The sequence below is a fragment of the Fukomys damarensis genome, unplaced genomic scaffold (assembly GCF_012274545.1).
Source record: "Fukomys damarensis isolate Sample0158 unplaced genomic scaffold, DMR_v1.0_HiC HiC_scaffold_15, whole genome shotgun sequence".
NCBI lineage: Eukaryota > Metazoa > Chordata > Mammalia > Rodentia > Bathyergidae > Fukomys > Fukomys damarensis.
In genome coordinates, this window is record NW_022900927.1 from 44823797 (window position 1) to 44849497 (window position 25701).

At 35.7% G+C, this 25701-nt stretch overlaps 1 protein-coding gene across 22 annotated transcripts in view; it reads right to left on the minus strand.

The window, feature by feature from the left end:
* The window catches only part of Ppfia2 (PTPRF interacting protein alpha 2), a 458820-nt gene extending 435604 nt beyond the window's left edge, over positions 1-23216 (minus strand). For 13 of the 22 annotated variants that reach the window (XM_033763805.1, XM_033763809.1, XM_033763807.1 and 10 more), the window contains exons 1-2: positions 21927-22209; positions 17595-17845 (exon numbers count right to left, since the gene is read on the minus strand). In XM_033763805.1, coding sequence (XP_033619696.1) covers positions 17595-17843 — 249 coding nt within the window. In that variant the 5' untranslated portion in view covers positions 17844-17845; positions 21927-22209. Of the gene's footprint in view, positions 1-17594; positions 17846-21926; positions 22210-22838 lie in introns of those variants that run through there. The other 9 variants (XM_033763810.1, XM_010643703.3, XM_010643705.3 and 6 more) reach the window with 3 other exon arrangements.
* Between the last annotated feature and the right edge of the window lie 2485 nt (positions 23217-25701).

Below are 25701 nucleotides of genomic sequence, written 5' to 3' on the forward strand. Positions count from 1 at the left end.
GTATTTTATTTGAAAATATTTTTCCTTAGTTGTCATTGTTCTTATTTGTTAATAACGTCTTTTGAAGTATAAAAATTTTAATTAATAAAGTCTACTTAGCCATTTTTATGAATTGTGTTGATAGCACCATGTTTAAGAAATCTTATGTAATCCAAGGTCTCAAAGATTTTTCTCCTATATTTTCTACAAAAATGTGTAGCTTTGTTTTTAGATTTAGGTATTTGGCTTCTTTAATTTGAAGTGTTTTTAATCTATTTGTTGAAAATCAAATGGCCTTAAATCTAAGAACTTATTGCTATACTCTTTCCTCTTTTCTGTTGACCTGTTTGTTTAAAATAAAGAACTGATTACTACAGTTTCAGAGTAAGTGGTGAGATTAGTATATTTAAGTTCTACAGGAAAGATGACTGCTTTCCCTACTGTTGGGACAGTTATTGACATCAGAAAATATAACAAACCTAGGAGTTCACAAGAAGATGAACTAAGAAATATAACTGCTTATTTTTTCCATATAAATGGACATGACTATTTTTGGGAAATTGTTTCAAATTGTCTTTTTGATTAATTACATTTATTATACTTATTAAAGCTTATGGACTTTTTCTTCCACTAACTATACATTCTTTGCCAGCTCTGTAGACAAGGTCAATGAGAAAAGTTGGGCAATTTTCTTATTAATTAATTTATGAAATAAGACAGCAGAAAAGATAGTAAATATTTAAGAGTATAGTGCCGGGCCTGGTGGCACACACCTATAATCCCAGCACTTGGGAGGCTGAGGCAGGAGGATTGTTGCAAGTTCAAAACCAACCTGGGCTACATTATGAGCTCCAGGTCAGTCCTAACTACATAGTGAGACCCTGTCTCAAAAAGCCCAACCACCCCCCAAAAAAGGTATAGAATTTGCTAAAAAGTAAAGACTCAGATATCTAGCACTGGTATTTCTCAACATTTAGAGAGCTCAGCAGAGTGATAGCTTTCTCAGGCTAAAGAGAAAAGAACTGGGATCAAGTCCAGATAAGGTAGATTGGCCCTGATGACTCCTTCTCAAGGACAGTTGAGAATCATGGAGACCACATACTAGAAGTAATAATCCCTGAACTATACATCTTCCTAGGGATTACAAAGACTGAGCTGTTGGAAGATAACTACATTCCCAGGCATCTGATCAAGACAAAGCAATATTTTCTATGATTAAAATGACTTTCCACTAACAATTTTGTTAATAAAATGACTGCTACAAAGTAAAAAATAAGCATGCAGAAGCGATGACAAGACAGTAAAAATGAACAATAAAACAACAAAAGATGAAAGGGGTTATGGACAACAGATATTGAAGTTATCTGGAAGATGTAAAGTAGCCATGCTAAAAATATTCAAGGTGAAATTATAAAACAAATGAAATTGTATAATTTAAAAGGACAATGATAATAACAAAAATTACCAAATAAATATATTGAACAACAAATTAAATACAGCACATTAATTGGTGAACTAAAAGTTATGAATGAAAATAAAATTCCAAAGGAATCACTGAGAGAAAAATGAATAGAAAAGGATAAAAGGATAAGAAGAATAGAAGAAAAAGAAAGATCTAGTATATGGAAAGTGAAATTCCCAGACGAGAGACAAAATGTGACAGAAGCAATATTTAAAGAAGTGAGTAAAAAACTTCCCAATGATGTCACAGTGTTAATAGTTTCTGAGTACCAAGCAGGGAAAATAAATATATATATTCCAAGTGAAACATATTAAAACTGTTTTAAAATCTTAAGAGCAGCCTAAAAGTAAAACAAGAAAATGACATTTTTCCCTCAATAAGGCAACAATTAATTGAAAAATGCCTTCTCAATAGCAACAATAAAAGTCTATATTAAATGATAATGCTGAATGCCAAAAGAAAATAACTCTTAACCTAAAACTCTAAATCCAGAAAAACATTCTTGAGGAATAAAGGCAAAATGAAAACCTTTTCTGAATATCTTAAATCTATAGATTTATGTTAAATAAAATATTAAAAGTTGTCCTTTAAAAAAATTATTCCAGAGGGAAAATTTGACTTCTAGAAAGAATGATTATGAATGTAAATTTTAAGTATGTGAATAATGAAGTGTAACTTTGTCTTTATAAAACTACAATAGTAATTTATTTTATATGAAGATATAAAGTAAGAAAAGAACACATTAAAAATCACACTTTATTAAGGAAGCACAATGAAAGTTTGAGGTTAGCTATTAAAAGAGTAGCAAATGTGTAGCAGAAAGAAAAACGACAATATCCAGGCGTAGTGGTGCACACCTGTAATCCCAGCACGTAGGAGTCAGAAGCAGGAGGATCGCTGTGAGTTCGAGACCAGACCGGCTTACATAGTAAGTTCCAGGTCAGTCTCAACTACATAGTGAGACCCTGCCTCAAAAAAAAAAAAAAAGAAAGAAAGAAAAAAAGAAAAACTATAATAATAAAAATACATTTAACCAGTTCAAAAGAAACATAAAATGTCAAAAGAAACACAAATACATAGAAAAATAGGTGAAACACAAATATACATATAATTACTCTAAATATGAAGATACCACATAATTAAAAATTTTAAGTTATCATACCGCATAAAAATGAAATCCAGAAACTATTTGTTATTTGTGCAAAATATATATAAGAACACAAACACATTGTAATTGGAGCTATAGAACTAGTATATGGTATAAAAAATAACATAACAAGAAGCCAGCTAAAATACTAATAGAAATATGAACACAATAGACATAAATAAGACAAGAGAAAATACTTGTCCATGAATGGATGTGTAATCTCTATGATAAGTTTCATTGTTCATGAAGGCATAATAATGATATAGTTGAATGAGGCTCATATCAGCCTCAAAATATAAAAGAATTGCAAGTAGGAGTAGAAAATCTGTCATCCTAATTGAACTCATTAAAACTTGTGATTATCCCAATAAAATCTTCAAGTATGAAATTGTAAGTGAAGGTACACTTTTAGGAATACAAATTAAATTTATGTAACAAGGTTACTAAAAATTGTAATTTCAGAAGTCATACTTTTTCTATAAAAAGGTGCAAATCGATTACACTCTTTTAATTAATTCAAACACTGTCACTGATTATTTGTCCATGTTGAATGTGAGTCATAAGTCTGTAAGCTGATGGCAAAATGCATCAGTCATTCAGCTAATAAATTCTTTTAAAGCATACTTTCATAAATACTTCTAAATACTGTTTCAATATATAAAATGAACAAATATGAAATATTTTTGCTCTTTGGAACTGAGTTTATCTCCATGTTAGGAGTAGATCATTAGGTAAAATTTTCATGATCAAAGACTTTCAAACTAAATTTTTTATTTAAAAACATAGCCAATTATTGATCAACAAAAATAAATCCCCAAAATGCAAATGTATCTTGTAAACACTGAGTCACAGTTCTACACTGCTTATGAGCAAGTGGATGGTTCATTGGTAGAATTCTCACAATGCTATACTTCTTAGTTAAAGAATATTACCTTAGAAATGAATATAAAATGAAACTACAATAAAATAACAATCCAGTAGAATTATTGTACTATAAAAAATGTAAAGTCAAATTTTACTAAGGTTCATTCTTGAAAATTTTCCTTTAGTTAACATCAGGTTTCACGTGGGCTTACAAGAAGGCCATGATGATGATGGTGGTGATGGAGGGAGGAGTACAAGAACAACAATAAGTAAACGAACAAGAATAAGAAAGCATTATGGGCCGGGGATTGACCTCAGCAGTTCGGTGGCCTGCCTTGCAAGCGCAAGGACCCGAGTTCAATCCCCAGTACCAGAAAAAAAAGAATAAGAAAGAAGTAGTGATTAAAGCATAAATTTCTTCAGAGAAAAACCTAATAAAACATTCTATATTTTCTCTTTTTAAACTTCTATGAAATGTTAGATATAGATATAAAATAGTGGTAATACTATAATGTCACTTAGTTATCTGTGGCACTTATTTCTTAAAAACTGGCTGAGTCAGAGAAATAAATGTAAGAACAAAAGTAATTTATTTACATTCTGACCCCTAGTGCTCTAAACATAAAATATTCAAAATGTCACAAGTATTGCCTTGTATATAAACCGATTTTATTCTAGAGGGGGATTTGAGTTGTAATGTCATTTGTAATTTTCTGTATGTAATGACTTTAGTGCGGAAGACACTTCAGAAATGGGACCCCATTAATTATTTTTTTCTTATCTTACTGTATCATGATCATGATATATGCCATCTAATTGTTATTATATGACTTGACTGACAAACCCAGATAATATAGATAGTTGTCAAAAACAAAAATATGTTTGTTGTTTCTCTTAATAGGTTTTGAATACTGACGAAATACAAATACTGCTGTAGACAGAAAAATCAGCCATGTTGCAAGCAGAAAAGAATCCTGTGATTTCACAGAACATAGAGGTCATTGAGGGATTATGAGGAACATAAATAAATAAACTATACCTTTGCTAGATGGTATGTCACACAGAAAAGGTAAGAGAAGGGATGAGCTTTATGGTTGGTATTTATAACCACTAGAAAGGCAATATCCCCATAAAGAGCTGAAAGAGTTAAGAGAGCAAGTATGTAGTCGTCTAGAGGACTTATCCATGCCCAGTAAATAGCCAGGTTGAAGTCTTCCAGACAACTGTGCTCACGATCTGACACGTGGATTAGTAGAATGAGTAAGCTGCAAAGTAACATCAGATAGGAAAATGAGAAGGATCAAAAGTTAACATTGTAATTGTTTAAAGACCTTTCACACAGAGGAGGAGGGGAGGGGAGGCATTTGCTGGATTTAAACAGATATGAAACAAAATTTGACTTAATTTTTATCAGAGCCAGGATCTCTCATTACCAAGAATTAGACTGATAGGGTACAAAGACATAATCAAGGAGAAAAGTTGGGGCCAAGTATCCAGTCTTATTATAGTAAGAGCTGATAACTAACCTGGAAGGTAGAGGTATCTGTAATTGTTCAATTGTATATCTAATTAAAATATCAAACTGATAGACTTTGATTCTCTAGCAAATACAGTATCTGAAAGAAATAAAACTCTGAGGTTTTTGGCCTAAGCCAACAAAGATTGATGCTGCTAGTAGTTGAGACACAGACAGCTAGCTGAAAATCATGAGCTCAGTTTTGAACATGTTAAATTTCTGATTTTGACAATACGAATCTGAAGGCCGGAGGAAATGTGTGGATTAGAAATGAAAAGTCTGAAGTCATTAACATTTAGATGATATTTAAAGCCAGAAGACGGGCAAGAGTATCAGTAGAGAAAGACAGAGAAAAACACAAAAACTTGGTCCTTGGAATAATCATTCCTTATTAGGTCAGGATGATGAGAAATTTCAATAATATAGATTAAGGAGTGGGCAGTGAGGTAGAAGAAAAATCAGGAGCTTCTGTCCTGTAACCAATTAAAACAGTGCTTTGAGAGACTAGCCGAGGTCCAGTTTGTCTGTGGGTGCTGATAAAATAAGCAGGAATGGAGACTGAGAACCGAGCAGCAAAAAGGAGGCGCATGGGATGAATATTTGGTTCAAGTAGATCTGAGAGAAAATGGGGAGCAAGATTTTAAAAAATCAAGTGTAGGAAACTTTTTAAAACTCTTTTGCTCAAAAATGGAAAGATAAATTGGGTGGTAAATTAGTAGGGCACGAGGATGTAAACATTGTTCTAATATGGGAAAAATTCATTTTAAAGCTATTGCTTATAATCTCATAAAGATGGCAACATTTCTGATGCAAAGAAGAAATAAGGCAAAAGTTTTCCCTGAAAATTCAAAAGGGGAAGCATCTAAAACTCAGAGAAAGGAATAAGTGTTTTCTAGTTCATCACAGGAGAGCAATGAAATCACTAAAATAAGAAGCAAGGAAATCACTAAAACAGGTTTTTTTTCAACAAATTTACAAATGAATTTGATATTCAGCAGTATTTAGGTAGTACCTTCTTATTGCCACTATCTATTCCTATAACTATAACAATTCTTAAGAAAAATAAATAAATAAAAGATGTGTGCAATACTATGTCATAAGAATAGAACCTAACACAAGCAAGGCCAGAAATATTAGCTGAACAAATAAAAAGTGCTTTGGTCTGGGGATTTAGCTCAGTGGTTCCGCCACTTGCTTCTCAAGCACAAGGTCCCACATTCGATCCCCGATACCACAATTAAAAAAAAATCAAAAAACAAACAAAAAAAAGTGCTTGTCCATCATTATCCTTATAAGTATAGTAATAAAGCTAAAATATATACCATTTAGTCATTTACAATTATCAAATATCTCGAGTTCACTGGCTTTCCAGTGTCATGTGTTTTAGCAAATAGAGAAATCCATGTGTTGTGCTTTCTAGATAAATACTTTTTCATTCAACTCATACTGTTTTGTCTATAAAAATTACTTAATGGTCTTTAAAGTGTGTTCAGTAGCTGCCCATTAATTTTCTGGGTTCCCGTCACATGCTTTCCTGTTTAGCAATCACTTCGGGCTTGTTCAGAGTGCTGAAGTCTGCAGCAGAAGACTGAGGCAAAAAAAGTCTATTTTTACTCTGACATCTCCCACTCATAGCAATTATTTCTGACCCCTCTAGAATAGGGACTGATTCTGGAAACTTGGGGAAAAGACGCTGGTACGTGGCTGATACATTTGGCTGTGGTTTGGCTTTTTGGGTTCTGGGAGGCAGATGTATAATCAATGCCATTTTCCTCCTGGTGTGTAGTAAGACTTTCTCAAGCAAGCCCTCTGTAAGTTCTTGCCAGTTTACTTGATTTGCCATCTCTCTCTGGAATCAGCCTTCCAATTCATAACTCACGATACACCACCTGGGAAACTGCCCATCTGAAAGCCCACTCACTTTATGGGTATAAGGTAACCCTAAAGAAGCTCTCCTTTGGTCTTCAAAAATCTCCAAACTTTATCTTTTGACATTTGAGGACTTGAAGCCTGCCTAGCATGACGCTCCAGTCTGCTATAGAGGCAGGGACAACTTCAACCACCACTACAGCTTTTACACTTCAGACTATATCCTCAGCCTCTGGGGGGAAACATTTCTAACTCAATAGTTTTCCTGAAGCCCTTCTAACTTGGCTAAAAAGAATGGGAATCATCCCACACCTAAAACACAAAGAAGCACCAAACCAACAACTCTCCTGAAGGATGCTGTCCCTTTTCTAGCTTTTCCACCTCACTCTTTAGAGATTTTATTGTTATTGGTACATGTTTGTAGTACATAATGATTATATTCCTCATGGGGAGTTATTGCATGTACATAACCCATCTCAATTCTTTTCTCAACTCCTTCTTCTTCTCTTCCTACCTCCTCCACCTCTTGGCTTCCTTCTGTTTTATAAAAGATCTATTTCCTATTATATTTTAATTTGTTCTTTATATTTGTGTTTCTTATGTAAACGAAAATGCAATATTTAAGCTTGAGTCTCTGATTTACTTCATTTAATAGTATGCTGTCAAGATGCACCCATTTTCCTACAAATGAATCATGGCAGAGCAATACTCCATCGTGTATAAGTGCCACAATTGTTAATCCAACCATTCATCTGTTGATGGAATACAGGCTGCTTCTAAGATTTAAATATTGAGTTGTGCTGCTAGAAACATGGGTAGGCATGAGCACTGCAATGTGATATCTTTAAATCTTTCAGGAAGATACCTAGAAAGGGCACACCTAAGCCAAATGGAATTTCTGGTTTTAGTTTTTTGAAGAATCTCCATATAGATTTCTATAATTTCTGGACTAGTTCATAGTCCTGTTAACAATATAGAAGGGTTCGTTTTCCTCACAGCTTTGCCAGCTTTCTTATTTTTTGATTTCTTAAAAATAGTTATTCTTTCTGGAGTAAGATAAACTTTCAGTGTTGTTTGTATTTGGATTTCTCTAATGTTGAACATTAGGGAACACATTGAACATTTTTTCATGTATTTATTGGCCATTTGTACTCCTCTGAAGAAATATCTATTCATCTATAGAGTTTTAAGATGATGTTTGACTTAATACTGGACTTATTACTTGAACTACACTTTTACCTCACCTGCAAATGAGCGTTAAACTTCACCCTTTTAGCTTTCTGTCAAACACTGTGAGAAAAATACACCCATTTCAATATCTGAATGCTTAAATAACACATTGTGTAGCATAGTTGGAGTGTTCTGAAATGTCAGCTATTACAGTTAATCTTGTCTTTATTATTTAACATTTCATTTAAGAATGAACTTGGTGAGGAGGAGTTGCCCACAGTAAAAGAAATTCAGAGGAATAAGTCAAAATGATATAAGAACCAAGAGAGTGTGGTGTCCTGAAAGTTAGTTAGGATTCTTTTCTTTTTGTAGAGGAACTAATCCCAGTGTCAAACAAACACACCAAAAACAAAAACAAAAATAAACTCCTACCACAATAATGGGTTATTGGTGACAGAGTTATAAGGAAAAATCAGACAGCAGTAAAGATAAAGGAATTGAGACAATGAGCCAAGTTAAGAAATAAATTTATAGGAATAGAAATGACAGATTAGAGTGTAAGAGGAAAATGCAATATAAAGGGAATTGCTCTGGTTATCATGCTTATCACTTTAATTTTAAGAAATAGATATGAAATAGATATTAGCAAATTGCCAAGTTGAGAGGAAGAATAATTGAAGATACTAGAGGCAGAGGGTAAATGAATTAAAAGAGATTAAAAAGGATGAGAGATGTAGAAGGAAGTTTTTCCATAACAGAAGAATAAAACTTAAACTTGACAATTGTAAGTAAGTGAGGACAAAGCATGAGTGTAGATAAATGGAGGAGGTTATGCATGTAAACAAAGCTATGAAAGGAATTCTTGTGAAAATTTAAGGGCATAAGAATTTCAAGATGACATGATTAACAGCACTGCATAACTCAAAGCATCTAAGGGTATTATGTTTAAAATATAAAGTGTCCCCAAAGACTCAAGTATTGAAGACTTGATCCCCAATATAGCAATGTTCAGAGATTGGGCCTAGAGAGGTGATTTGGCCCTGAGAGCACTAGTCTCACAATTAATCAATTGTGGTCAACCTCACCATGAGCCCAGAAGCAAGGCCACCCAGTAATCATGGACTGAAACCTATGGAACTCTTCAGGTTGTTCTCAGGTATGGTGTCACTACTACATAAAACTGACAAACACGAAAGGGAATCAAGAATGCAAGAGGATCACTAGATTTTCAAAATATATACCCATTGGTAGCATACACAAGGGGACTTTAAAAATAAGTAATAATTAAGCGTTATCATAAGGATTTAATAAAAAGAGACAATGAGAAATAAAAGCTGCAGATGAACAACATTTCTTTTGGCCAGAGGAAAAAAAATAAAAAGAAGAAAAGCATATTAAGAAATTAGGAGAGGATAAAAGTCACAGCAGTTTTGTTTTTGACAAATCAAGGTATAAAACCGTATTCTGTCTTTAGGTTTAACTGAAAATGAAGCTGTCCAAAACAGATGTTATAATCCAACACGGTAAGAAGGGATGCTATTTGATGCAGTCATAGATATGGACCCAGCTACTGTGGAAGTGGAGGATGTGGGAAAACCATTTAGGGTAGAAAAAGTAAATCCAAAATTCCAAAATTTGATAAAATTGAGGAGATATGGATTTTTTCATGTTTTCAATTTATAAAAGTGCTCATTACTGCCCAGTAAAACGTGCTGTTAAGATTGGGCTAAGATAATGATGATAATATGTATAGTAATAGTAACAGTAACAATGGAACATTTAACCTTTATTGAGCAAGTAGTATCTGAGGCTTTGAGTTGATCATTTAAGATTTCCAACTCATTTATCTTTTAGAGTGGTCCTATGTGGCAGTGTCTATCATTATTTGAATTAAGTACTTTGACCAAGTTTATTGTTCTGGTAAGAAGCAAGTAAACAAAAACAAAACAAAACAGAAAAAGCCTAAGCAGTGTTCTTCCAGAATAAAAGCACTGAGGCGTTGGTGGTATAGTGGTTAGCATAGCTGCCTTCCAGAATAAAAGCACCTTTGGGAAGAATCCCTCATTTTCTGTGAATTTCCCCTAATGAGATTGCATTTCAAAAGGTAAACACATTATTCTCCTTCACAAGCTGCCCTTAACTTTTCATCAAGTTGTATACCAGCATACCTGAAACAATGCAAAATACATGGCATTTTACAGTGATTTCTGAAACACATGCAAAATCTTCCTTGAAGCAACTCCTAAGTGAATATATCATCCCCTCTTTCCAATTTAGGAAATGGAGTTTCAGCAGATTTAAGTTACTTACCAGTGATCTGCAGTGTCTTAGATACTTCTCTCATTGTGAAGGCAAAATACCCAACACCAAACATTAAAGGAGGAAAAGTTTATTTCAGCTCACAGGTTGTAGAGGTTTCAATCCACAGTCAGCCAGCTCCAAGGCAAACAGCACAGCATCACAGAAAAGAAACAGTTCATGGCATGTCAGGGAGGAAGCAACAAGTAACAAGCAGCAAAGGCAGCAGCAGCAGCAGCAGTAGCCTACCTCTTCCTTTTATCTTTTAGGCTACTTGCCTTTAGGGTGGTGTCACCCACAAATGGCGTGGACTTTCACATTATCCACACCCAGACCTATGCTAAACCAATCAGTGGACTACTTTAGCAATCCTACACCCTTGATCCCAGTGTCACATCCTTAATGCCAGCATTACACAATCCAGATCTAGCCTTTTCCACAAAGCTCCACCTGTGACTACATGAGGGCTTGGGAGGACATACAGATTCAAGACATAACACCTAACTAACAAGTAAATCAGCACCAATTCAAATTCAGATCTGAATTAAATCCCAAGTCTCGGCCATTCAATACATCACTACTCCCTGACTATTTTTTCTCTTCAATATTCTTTACATTTCTATTGTTGTTCCTAGATGTATGGTTCACATTCTTATTACAAATCTCCATACTTTATTAGAGCATTATTATCATGACAAGACTTTGCATAACATTCCAATTGATTTTCAGTTACATTTTTAATAGATTAATTGCACTAATGATCTTGGTACTTCACAGCAACCTATATCTATTCTCTGTGCCAAGTAATGTTGTAATGTTTTCCACTAGTTCTCCCAGTTTGGCAATGAACCACAAGCCCCAACCCGCAAAATAAACCCAAACAACAATGAAAATCCCTCAAGCAGAACCTTAAAAAACACTTGCTCAGCCAAGCATATGGTATAATCCTGGGAGTCTAAGGAACAGTACTGCAAGATAGAGTTGAATCTGGACAGTATGGTGATCTGGTAAGACCCTAGCTAAAATATCAAAGGGGAGGGGAGAAAAAGAGAAAGAGAGAAAAACAGAAAAAGAGGGTCAGAGATGTAGCTTAGTGGTTCCACACCTGCCTGGTATGCACCAGGTCCTGGGTTTGATTCCCAACACCAGAGAGAAAAAGAGACAGAGAGAGAGAGAGACAGACAGAGAGAGAGAGAGAGAGAGAGAGAGAGAGAGAGACAGCAGGAGTGCACTGGGGATGTAACTCAGCATGAAGGCCCTGGATTCAATCTCCAGTACTGAAAAAAAATACTCATTTATTTCTGCATTGTTCTTAGTCCTCTGCCATGCCCCATGACAGCATGCCAGTGCTAGCCTATATTGCTGGATAAGATACATGGAATAGAGCCAAGTGGACCTGGTGGTATGTCTAGCCGAGGCCATACTGGAACACCCAATAACTGGATGGTATGTACCTGATTCGGTGTTTAGTGTGGAATGTCAACTTGATTGGCTTTGGGATTTGCTTGGGGGATGGATGGAGTACATTTTTTTTGGTGTGTTTATGTGGATCGTGGTTGTGTAGCCTGGGGGTCTATACATGGTACCTTGGCCCTTCCACTCTAGCTCTGTCCCACTGCTCTTCTCCCAGTTGCCATGAACTATAGCTTTTCTTTGTCATGGCCTTCTGCCATGATGTTCTGCTTTGGAACCAGCTAATCATGGGCTTCCTCCCTTGGATTAATCCCATGGGCTTAATCCCTTGGATACCATGGGCCAAACTAAACTTCTGTAAATTGTGTGAGGTACTGTGTCTAGCAATGGGAATTATGACTCATAACAGCTGATTTAAGCCTACCTTCTGCTAACCATTGACTTCTTACCTTAGATCAGCCAGTCTAACTACAAATCACCTGAATTCTACAAACCTATACATTTTGGCTCCTGAAGTTTTGTGTATTTATTATTATATCATATTATTTAAACACATTATATCATATTAATTAATGCATGAGAATTGCAATCTATCCAAAATGAAAATGGCAGAAAAATTCACTCAAATTTCTATAGATTACTTTATATACAAACTCCTGTCTCCTGATAACTATGAATAGCCCAGTCCAACTATCACTAAAAATGAACTTTTTTTTTTAATCAAACCCAGGGCCTCATGCATGTAGACAAGAGCTCTACCACTAAGTAATATTCCCAGACTATTAACTTAATTCTTATCCTACAACCTTTCATCAGACATATCTATTGATTTTCCTTATTTATTCCCTATTTAATATTTAGAAAAAAAGAAGACTGGACTGTTGCTACCTCTTCTGACTTTGTTGATCAATTTAGGAACCCTAATCATAACCTGGAAAGTAGAACACGGTCTAAATTTCAGTTATTTTCATGTCCTTCAACAAGCTCCCATTGGAAAAACTCTAGTGTCTCACGTAAAACATTCTAGAATATTTCCAACATTTTATTAAAAATACCTTTGTGATATAACTTTCTATATGAAACTTTCTGTAGCTAATCATATATCAATTTCACAGGTCAGATACTTTCAGGAATTGTACAATCATCCAATTCTTTATTACTTGGGTCCATTTCTGCATTTTTTTCCAAGCAACTCTACTGCCGAGTCATATGAAAGCCAAACTACATTACATTTCCTCCCATCTCTTTCATAATCATATGTAACTATATACTAGTACACAAAAGACCCTCAATATATGCTACACAGAGTGATGAAAAAATGTTAAACTTTGCACCTGCCTCACAAGCTCAAGGTCCTAAGTTTGATCACTGGTACCAGGATAAAAAAATGTTAAAATTTTACATTTTGGAATACAAAATATAGTTCTCTTATCTTTCCCCTAAACATTCTTAAGCATATAAAAACTATTAAGTACTTACTTATCTTCTTTGTTTTGAAAAATGTCCAAAAATATTTGTTTTCAGTATTTGTTGCAAAATATTCAAATTGTTCTAGTGATTATTGAAGTACACATTTAGAAGAAAGTTCATATTTTGGTATTCTATATGCTTTTTCAATATTTAATACTTTATAAATTAATCAGTTTTTACTTGTATCTTTTTCTTTAATCATTTTGAACTATCCTGTGGGGATTAGTATTAAGCACTTTTTGTAGCATGGAAAGAGGGAGTCTTGATGCATGCGGGTGCTAGTTGTAGTGTCACGATATATATCAAATATTCCTATTTTTGAGTTTACTGATATTTTTGTTACAAAATGCAAATATGTACACACACACACACACACACACACACACACACACACTTTAGAAGCCTTTATTATGGAATCAGTAGTTTGGTGATCCAGGCAATAGTGGATAAGAATTAACATCTGCTTCTGTTCTCAAGAAGCTTATAGTTTATGCACGGAAATAGGCACAGAAGCATATAATGTAATATGATGAATGATTAGGGTAACTAAAGGAGAGGGAATTACCTTGAATTCAGAAAAGGATACCTGCAGGAGACAAAGTACTAGCTAGCATGAGAATTAGACAAAGACTCTGGTGAAGAACATTACACACCGAGGAAAGACTGGAATAGCAGGGCGCTTGTTGAGGCACTACACACAGTGCAGTAGTTTTTAAGCATACAATGTGACACTTTCAAAAGGAAATGTGAAGAGATGGAGCAAAAAAGCTCAGGACTGGGTACTGGAAGAACTGAAAAGAATAGATTTGAGAATTAAGATATAAAAACAACATGGCTCACTGAAGACAGAAAGAGGGAAGAAGAGGGAGAAGGCATGATTTGTAAAGACTCTCATATGTCAGTGTAGGTAACCAGCACAGACTTGGGTGGAAAGTGGAAGGCAGGGAGGGGCTGGTTTCAAGGCATACTGAATACGTGGTTCTGTGGATTACCAAAATGGACATCCTAAAGGTGGATAATTGGTGGCTTTAAAACATCAGACCTGAAGATGGAGAGTGACGTAAACTAGCCAGCACTCTTTAAACACAAACAAACTCAAGCAGATAAGAAGAAGCTGAACACTATGGCTACAAACCAATTTGCATGGTTAGGATTATTAAAATTATTGCTGCTTTTCTTCATAAAGGAGTAATGGGAGAGAAGTGAAGTAAAGCAAAGTTCCAAACTGCTAGCAATTAAAAAGTGTGGAGGTGATTTAAAGAATCTGTGTCAGAAAGTTTGCCACTTTCAATACTATTTGGCTAAAATAATTTTCATTTTATGGTACTATAGTACTTTTCAATTGTATATGCTTTATTTCTGCCTCAAACCCTTTGTTTATGGTAGCCATTTTTTCTTTCCAGTTGAGTGTAAAATACAATGCCACCAAAGAGCACAAGTGTATTGCTTTACAAATTACTTAAAAATATCAAGAAATACCAACTAATGAAAAATATTCCTCTATTACTCGCAAAACTCAATAATCTATAAGTGACATACTAGGTTATTAAATGCTTGGTTTTTTTTTAGATGACATCATCACTATCTTTCCAACCCTGTGAATTTGTAGGGACATTTCTAATAATAACATACAAGTCATACTTAAAAATAAATGTCAAGGCTGGGGATTTAGCTCAGTGGTTCTATCACCTGTCTCACAAGCGTGAGGACCCGAGTTTGATCCCCAGTACCGAAAAAAAAAAAAATGTCAAACTATAGGGGGAACAGATTGGAACCACAGACATCTTAATGTGCAGGCTTATAACTTCTAATTTACAGTTCAAAAATTCACAAACACTAGTGGATAGCTAATTTAATTTGTGGCAAAAGCAGATCTGTACTAACATGAGATTATTTGTAGTCTATTTTTTTCAATGAAATAGAAATATCTATAGTAGTCTCTTCAGCAATATATGTACATAATTATGAAGAGCTTTCAAAATCCTTCTGAAGGAAAGTTTCATAACATGCATTATATGATACATAATAAAAATATGGTGGATATTTAAATAAACATAAACATAAAACTAGTACAGCAAAACACACACTGCCATCATTCCCCCTCAAAATACTCCCTCTCACGTCAAACCTACTTATCTCATCTTTCATGCCTCATTCTATAACAGTTCTGGAAGATCTCTTTCAAGAATGTCTTTTTGTTGCTGTCTCAATGTTCTGAATCAACTCAAAATGTTTAAAGAAATTTGTGTAAAAAACACACACACACATTATTGCATGGTCTCATTCACCTTATTTACTTACTAAGTTTGACACTGTGCAACTTGTGGCTCTTCCCCCAAATTGGAACAACCACGAAAGGCAGACACTGCGCATCAATTCATAACATCAAAGAAATTGCAGTATTGGAACTAAGGGCATTTATGAAGGAGGACTTCCAGGACTGCTTCTGAAAGTGGCAAGCATGATAGGTGTGTTTGAAGTGAGAAGGAATATTTTGAGGAGGATTATTGGAAATGAGACGTTTAAAAATATTTTATTATTATATGATGCTTGTATTCATCTAAGGGAGTAGGTACACGTACTTAACATATTTTGAGTATTTTAATTCCACTGCCCCTTCCTACTCTCCTTTCTCTCTTCTTCTCTATGTCCTCTTCCCCCGTTTTCATTACTATCATTGCTATTCTTACTACTATTCTCAGTTCATGTTTGTGATAGATTGTGAGCAGTGAGTATATGGGAATGTCTCTCTGTAATGTTTAAATTTAAACATTCACTAAATATTTATCACACCTTACATATGCAGAAAATAAAATTCTGAACTTCAGAGCACAATTCAAGTGTTTGGATGACAAATTATATATTAATATAACTAAAAATAAAAAATTAGATTCGCAGTGGCATCATAATCTAGATATTCAGTCTAAATGGGTTTTTAGAATTAAGACTTTTTCATTCTTGTATTTAAGACATTGATGTACACCATATAGTTCTCAATAAAAATATTTCCAGCATTCCCTTTTTTCTACAAATTATCTTCTCCTGTCACTTCATTTTTACAACATCCTTATAAAATAGTTAACCTTTTATGAAAGGGGTAAATATTTTTAAAAGCTCCCATTACTTTAGAACCATTTTTATAGAGTTAGGATTGAGAATAAAACCATTAGTTTTGAAAAAAAATAAAGAAAAACAAACGCAGGAAGGATGCATGCAGGGTCTTACATGTAAAATCAAATTGTCAATTTTCATAAAACTTAGAACATACTATGACATTTATTTAATTAAAAACATCAGTTGACAGCTCATCTAGTACATACTGAATGTATTTCCCACTGGGTTTAGAATTTTATCAAATTCTACTATATAGTTTTCAAAATCACTGAAAAGGTATGTGCTACAAGACAACTTCACAGAATAAAGTGAATTCTTTAATATTTGCTCTATTTTGTCTTTTAAACCAAAGGATAAGATTGCATTTTTTAAAAAATTATAATTTTTTGGAGATGACTATTAAAAATCTCATTAATATTCTATGACTTTTCTTATATCTAAAAGAAACATAACTATGGAATTGTTCTGTAAGTAGATCTTTAATAATAACTATATGCAAATAAGGTGGCAAACATCGAAGTTTTATAAAAGATAAAGAAAAATGTATTTAAAAATAACTAACCTAACAACAGTGTATTTATGAGAATAACATTGAACTGCTTTTGCTCAATTTCCAAAATGTCTTTAAATTTTAAAAAATTGAAGTTTTGTTTGTAGTGATGCTAGGAATAAGATCAGAGCCTTATGTGTGATTGGTAAGTGCATTACCATTGTTCTTTATCTCCAGATACCTCCCTAGTTGAAGTATCTTTTTAATAAGAAAGGATAACATGTCAATAATTTAAGAATTTTAAAACAGGCATTAAGCATTTTTAAAGAAAGAGAAAACATAATTAGACAGTAGACTTCGAAACTACTGTCATTTCCATAAACAGAACACACAATTGAAAAGTGAAATGTCCTGTGTTTAAAAAGAAAGAAATGTAAAACAATTCCTCACAATCAGAAAAATAAAAACTGATCAACAAATGGTTTCCCACCCTCACAAAAGCATAAAGATGACTTTTTCAAAAAAGAAAACAAATAAGGTTCCATGCTCCACAAACAAGCACATGCACGGACACACACAACACACATGCACTTGCGCACGCACACACACAAGTATACGGTGATTCTGTCTGAAGCAGATCTAATATAAATCACTTCTCTATTCTTAAGTTTTTCTTACCCAAACATGTGTACCTAACACATTATGTGGAAAAGAAATGATGGAAATAAACCATGTTTTATTAAAACCTTACCACATTTTCGATTATAGTAGGAAGGATAAACCCTACCGAAGGCATGCATACCTGTGGCAAGGCTGAATTGAGCTGTCTCTGGAGTGAGTCTCTGTCATAGATGACATCCTGCAGTCTCTGCTGGGCAAGTGACAGGCTTTCCTGGGTCTCCCGAAGGGTGTCTAGAAGACGATCCCTTTCATCCAGCATATTCACCATCAGTTGCTCAAAATGGGAGTCTGAGTCCGAGCCACTGCTTTGGGACCCCCTTTGGCTCATTGGGGTGTCCTCATTAATCGTGGGCATCACTTCACACATCATTGCTTTAAAAAAGTAAAGGGGAAGTCAGTAAAGGAATAGCTTCCAAAAATCCCACCTGGCTATCATCTCACAACTCTTTGCAGCTCATTAGGCTAGTTAGCCCTCTTTCCCCTACCCACGGCCCCATCTTTAACCAAGCTGAAAAGTGTTGAGCTCAGTGAAATAGGACCCTTCCCCTTTCTCCAACTGACTTGCATTCTTTCTCTCCACATGGCAATCCACACTATGTTCCTCCTATCAAGCCCAATTTGGGCTTCACCGGTTTCTCAGTTTGGCTTTTTTTTTTTTAATCTCACTTAATTCACAGAAATATGTTGTTTCGAATTATTATTTCACTACCTTTCTTTGGCTGCAAGTTTGTGACTCTCTCGAAACTACTATCACTATGTTAATTGTTGTTATACTGCCAACAGGAAATATGTGGTCTGTTAAAGGAGTACATAGAACATTTTTGAATGACTTTGACAGTTAAAGCAAATTAATATTCATTCATTTAGAAAATCCACAGAGAGCTGTATATCACATATAGTAAACTACTTTTATCTTCTTCTTTTCTCAACAAACTTTTTCATGCCAACTAAAGTTTTTTTAACATTATAATTTTAAAGTTGTTGAGTGTTACTGACTGAATTAGACAAATTTTATGAAATAAGCTGGGACACATACATTTGTTTTCATTATTCTGCTTCTAATAACACTTGATATTCTTTTGTTTCCTGTTAGATGAATTGTCTGGTTTCTATCTAAACATTGCAAACACTCTTTCAAATATTCCAAAAAGCAGATGTGTTAAATTACATTAGCTAACTTAGGAACTTCACATCTCAGCTGCTATTCACGAGCTTTAAAACGTAAAATACATGAACTGTTCAAAATATTTTTAAAATAATCCATTAATTGGGTTTAAAATCTATATCATGGATACTGAAAGGCAACACTGTACTATTACACAGTATCTTTAAAAAATCAATCTCATTTTCGTTCATCCTCTATTTTATGTTTCTAAAAACTCCAGCTCAACTCAATTTTAGTCGTATACTGCCAGGAGCTATTAATTAGAGGACTTGGGTTTGCAGAAGATGGTGTGGAGAAGGGCTGGCTTGGCTTTTGATCCTGGAATATTCTTTGGTTTTATAAAGCAAGGTCAATTCATTCTTCTGCCTACATATTTATGTCCTTGGGAAAAAATATTCTGGTGATATTTTAAGATAAAATGTCAAGATTCTTCTTGTAAATTGTATTATTGAATAGAGAATTTGATTATTTGTGAAAGATTTATTCAGGCCTCATGGAAAACCAAGAGAAACTTTTAATACAATAAAAAAGAAATTGTTTTGTGACCATTGATCTATATAATTCTAGGATAATGCAAAATGCTTTGAGATTTTACTCATAAGCCAAAATATTGTGCAGGAACTTGACTTGCCAGAATAAGTAAATGGAGTAAATTCACACACACACACAGACACACACACACACACACACACACACACACACACACATGTGCACACATACTACTACTACTAAAATGTTAGCCAAATAGCATTTTCTCTTTTCATCAATTTGATTTTTTTTTTTTTTTTTTGTACCGGGGATTGAACTCCAGTCCTTGTGCTTGCAAGGCAGGCCACCGAACCACTGAGCTAAATCCCCGGCCCATCAATTTGATTTTTATTCAAGGACTCACTTAGATGAAAAAAACCTTCCTTAACCACTACAACTTTTCTTAAGATCAAATGACAAAGAATTGGAAAACAAAAACAAAAATAGTTCCAACACATTTGCTTATTTAAATGATTGGCTCACATGCCATGCATGAAATCCACATATTGAACAGCTGTGCTATTCTAAGAAATCATTACCATTTAGGAGCCAATTTGTGTACTTTTGATATTTAAGGTTAAAACAAAGTACTGGAGCAGGTAGCAATAAGACTGTGACAAGTTGTGCCAAAATGATCTTAAATTTTAAATTTTAAGATTATCTAAACATTCTTAAATCTGTATTTCAAACTGTATTTTTCTTGAAAGCACTTTTAATTACTTACAACAACTTTACATTTCAAGGAGAAGTATAAATGCAGTGATTACCCCAAGAACAATTATCACCAGAGGATGATATCCTAATTCTTTGCAACCTTTTGTGTCCACCATGGGGCATTAGATATTCACAAAGTTTACACTCTTGGACATTAAAAAAGATGGTCCTTGATTCAGTTGGGCAAAACATTCTATGATGAGAACATAGTTGGGGATTTAGAAAGTCCTTGAAATCTACATTCCAAGAAGTTAATTCTATTCCACTTTTGAAATGGGTACGGTAAGTGCTTCATCACCCCAAAGTTCAGTTTTCTCATCCATAAAGTAGGGATAATAATCTATATTTTTGTAAAAATTCCATTTTAAGGTCTCAATTGTGTACCTGACTGAAAATACATTAAAAGATATAAAATATTATCACAAATTCAATTATTTATTTCCATTATTAAGTGTCCAATATTCATCTTTGCAGAAATAATATTGTACCACTCACAACTACTATTGCGTATAGGCCTAAATATTTAATTCTAGTGACTACTGAATTCTCCAAATCCGTTTATATCCAACTAGGCAAAAGTTACTTAGAAAATAAGATGAGTACTTGTCACTTTTTATTCCCAGTCAACTCAAATAAGTAAATAGAATCTTTTCATTTAAAAATTGAAAGAAAAGACTACAAAAATAAGGCCATTTTTATGTTTGCTTCATGTTTGCATTACATCTTAGATATAATATAAACATAAATATATGAATATCCCTTAAAATATAATGTAATAATTATTAAATGCATATTTCAAGTATTGGAAGCAATTAAAAATCCATACAAGCTCTTTCATAGAATGGATGACATCTGAAACAACTTTTGTGGTCTAGAAGCACGTCATCATTCGATGTTTTGCATATTTCATCCAGATATATTACTTTTAATTGTTACAGTCATTTTCAATATTAAAAATCCAAACATATAATTTCACACCAAACTAGAAAAAACATGCAAACAGTTTGCTTGGGAAAATATCTGTTCATCACCACCTCCTTCTCTAAAGTCAATCTGACATGTAAATAATGCTAAACTTATCTAGATATTGGTTGTTCATTAAATCGTTGAAGCTTTTAAGACCTAGTTAGAGACATTATTAATTTGTTGTGAAAGGTAAAGAAATAATAAGCTTAGTAAGTTTAATTATCCAAATGCTTAAATTTAACTTCTCAAATTTTGAACCAGGAAAACCAACTCCCATATTGTTAATAACTTAACCTTGACTATCTTCTAAATCTTGCAGGCTTCCAATAAAAGTTTTGAATGCTCCTTGAGATCACTGCCCAAAGGATTTCATGATTCTTAGCAATACACGTCATATAACATATTCACATATGAGAGCACTCTGAAATGCTTTTTTTTGTCAATGAATTACTATTTAATCATATTACTATAATGTAGAGCTTACTGTAGGCAAAGATACAATTATTCGACACTGAGTTTCTTCTGCAAAGACTGAGTCTTTAGAACCATCCCAACTCCACCTCAGTTAACCTACACGGAGTAATACGACGGGAGAAATCCCAGCCATTGTCTGATTACATTACATGAATATTCCTCATCCTATTAACTCTTTGAAATCTCCTGTCCGCCGGAAATATTATCACTTCTAATGGAAGCGTTTTCACTTTCTTGACTTTACTGCATTTACAGATGGCCAAAGAGCCCGTTCATCCACCCTCCTGGACAGCTCTCTCTCTCTCTCTCTCTCTCTCTCTCTCTCTCTGTCTCTCTCTCTCTCTGCCACACCCCCACCACCACCCTGAAGAAGTTGACTTCATGATTTCCACACTAAAATTGTTCATCCAGCCAAGCAGCAGAGAGACAAGGAGCATAAGGCACAGAAACAGGAGATGGAGAAGGCGAGTGGAAAGCCAAAGGTACCTAACTGTCGTCCACAAGGAGGAATCTGCGTCTCGTCTTCCCTGGGGGCGGGGTGGGGCCGGGGGAGGTAGTAAAAAATAAAGCAGAAGGGAACCCGTGTAACTTAAGCAGTTTCTGTACCTAATGTCTGTAATTTCGGTCCTGCCTCTTCAGTGGATCAGTGACAACCGCAGTCTCTGTCTCGAGGAGAGGGGCGGCTCACACCCCGCACTCCTGGACCATGTCCCTAGCAGGTGGAGGGGAAAGGCCGCTCAGACGCCCGCGGATCCCCGCGCTCCCCCAGAACGTGCCCCGGCTCCAGCCTGTGACCGCAACTCCGCATCTTCCCGCGGCTCCGTCAGCAGCCAAAAGGAGAAGCGTCCATCGGAAAAATGGCATATTACAAATTTTGCTTTGGGAAGCAGAGCTCGGTTCAGACCATTGTGGGTCCGGGGTCCGCTCCTGGAAACTTAACGGCGCCGCGCGGCTGCTCCCACTCGGCGCCCCGGTCACGCGGGGTGTGAGAAAGTGTCCCTCCAAGCGGGAACTTCGGGGAGAGCCCTTAGGAGTCCGCGGAAGTTCTCCACCCCGCTCTCCACCCGAGCCGCGCCAGAGTTTGGGGCTGAGGCTGGGAGTTTGACAGTTAAAGGGGGGGTCCGCTCCTGGAAACTTAACGGCGCCGCGCGGCTGCTCCCACTCGGCGCCCCGGTCACGCGGGGTGTGAGAAAGTGTCCCTCCAAGCGGGAACTTCGGGGAGAGCCCTTAGGAGTCCGCGGAAGTTCTCCACCCCGCTCTCCACCCGAGCCGCGCCAGAGTTTGGGGCTGAGGCTGGGAGTTTGACAGTTAAAGGGGAGCGAGCCGGGAGCAGCAGGACGGATCCCCTCCGGGCACCCAGCTGACTCTCGCCCCAGGGTGCTTCGATTCACTCGGGCCAGGTGCTCCTGCTCTGGGAAGGGTAGCGAGGCACCGCGCCCCAACACAGACCCCCATTCTGTCCTTGCGGCCCCCTCGAGCCTCCCGCCTGCTCGCCTCGGTCGGCGCCGCAGAACCAACCTACGGAGAGCCTGCGAGGAGGCTACAGCATCTTCTCTCTCCACTTGCCTGGTGCGCGCTGCTGCTCCTCCTTCTCTGTCTCCTCCCCTCCTCCTCCTTGGCAGCCGCCTCCTCTTCCTCTGGAACAAGGGCTTCCCCTGGAAGCTGCTGCAGTGGTTTCCACCGGCCCTTAAATAAATTCTGAAGTAATCACGTCTCTGCTCTCCTCCTCACGCACACGCGCTCGCGGAGACACTCGTCTCCCAAGCAGCTCCCAGCTGCTGGGGCTCGCGATGGCACAGGGTCCTCCGAGCTGGCTAGGACCAGGGATGGCAGAGAGGAGAAGAGGATACGCCGTCGCCCACCTGCGCTTTCCCTCACACAATGGTGTCTATAGGAAAGCTTGCGTGGGCACGCGCTGTTGGGGTGGGAACTCACTTGGGCACCTTCTGGCTCCCTGGCTTCTGCTTGTCATGGCTTTAAGCTGCTTTCTCTGGCTGGAACGGGGCACGGTAGTCTTAGTTATGGGACCTGAGTCAATCTAGGGTGTGGCGGCATCTGTCACTTCTGGTCACACTTCTTTTCCATTCATTGGTTTGCTGATGAGGACTATGTATTGAAATACTTCCTGCTGAGTCCATTTCAGCTTTGAACAGAATCTGGTCTTGACCATGCTCTATTTCTCCTTAATGTTTTCTCAGATTCCCTCTCTCCTCTCTCCTGCTGCCCCTCTCTCCTCCCCTTCTGCCTCTCTCCTCTGGAACAAGGGCTGTCTCCCTCTCTCCTGCCTCTGCTGTCCACTCCTATAGACTATCAGAGGAAGAAAAAAAAGAAAGAGAGAGAGAGAGAGAGAGAGAGAGAAAGGAAAGAATCAGGAGACAAAACCAGTACCTACTGAAGGAAATGACTCAGGTAAGGAGGTTCATTTATCCAAGATTTGGTGAAAAAGAAGAGGTCACACAAAAAGGAATTAGGAACAAGAATTAATCATTCAATATAATTTTTGGGTGAGTGCAAATATCTTCAGAGTGTACAAGAAACCCATAAGGCATGGTTTTCTTTTTTGTAACGCAGAGTCCAAAGTTAACCAAGAAATAGTACTCAAAGATTACTCAAATACTGCCAACTTAAATTAACTATGATATTCAAGAATAGTCTCCTTCTGGATGTAGCATTTAATTTAGCTAATGATTCTACACTGGTTGATGATGTCAAGATTCTGATTTTGCTCCCTTCCAGACTGTTATTCAAATTTTAAACCACAACCAAAAATTAATTTTAAATATATTAAGTAAAAACATATGAGGATTTCCTAGCAGTCAAATAGAACACGATTTTTCAAACATACTGTGCATATTGATCACCTATGAATCTTGTCATCATGTAGATTCTGATTCACTAAAATGGAAGTTGGCCCTGAGACTGTTTCTCACAACTTCTAGATTGTATCCCATCTTAGCAAGGGTCTAGAACATCCAATCAATTTACCACTTGCCGTAGCTTAAACAACTATAATCATAGGACACTCCTACTATAAAGCAGCCCAACCTATTTTCAGACAAATAGAATATTGTAATTGCCTCATTATATTAATCAGATATCAACAATCATAACTTTCACTCTCTGGAATTGCACAGAAGACTTGAAATATCTCATATATGTGAAACTTTCATATTTTAAATGTTGCTATTATATCTATCTGTATAATAACTAGTTCCTTATTGAATTCAATTTTTATTTCCTTACCAATAAACATTTTGAAACCCAGGCTCACAAGTTAACATTTCCAAGTGCTCATTAGCCTGGATCCCATTCATGTATCAAATAAAAGTTAAATTGTAAGTATAATCTCCATATTCACTTGACATAAAAAATAAAATATTACCTATAGTTGATATGACAGAAAAATTTGATAATGAAAGGCAAGAAATAACCACAGAGAAATGAATAAGAAGGTAACAGTCTTCATGCTCACTCTTAATTTAGAAACAACTACATTCTCATCCCTAACACCATTGCAAACTGTGTAAGTAAGCTTTTCTTTCAGAACTACAAAAGGTATTTGAAAAAAGGAATGTTATAGTAGGCATTGGATGAAGGAATTTATATGAGAAAATAAGTAATCATCTATACCAGCTTCTCTAGTTTATGGCCCTCAAATATAATATATAAGAGAATAGCTCATCACAACACAAATTGTTCAATCCCATTCCCAGAATAACTGATTCACTAGGTGTATGGTACAGTTTCAATTATTTAAATTTTAGTAAGTTTGCTAATATTGTTGGTCAACATCCCACTTTGACAACTATTATTTAGATAAACCTTGAGAAATTTGGGAAGAAAAGTAGAAGAGCAAGAAAAGAGCTACTAGTGTTTCATGTTCAAAGCAAAAGATATTTTATACAAATATAACACATTCTTAATGCTATGGTTTCATCTACTCTGACTACTTTTAATGACCAACCCATCAATGTTTAAGATGAAATATGCTTGCTGCCCATATAGTCAACTAGATTTAGTCAAAGGTAGCAGAAGCTGCCTCTTCCATTAGTAGTCTCAAGGTCTAACATCAATAAAAGTATTTAGTCTTCAGGAGGCATATTACAGTGGCATACCTAGCAGCTTGTGTTCTGCACACTTTATTTCACTTATGACCTATTCATTTATATTTTATTTTAAATGAAGTGTATCATGCAATACTCTTAGAGATCAGTATTTTTCTAACTCTACATATTCTGAATATCACATGCAATGTAACTAATATTGAATAATATATAGTAAAGAATTTATTTTTATTTAAATAAAGGTGGATTTTTATAAAGATATAATTAAGATTACATACCAAACAATATTAGTAATTCAGCATTGGCCATGAGAATAA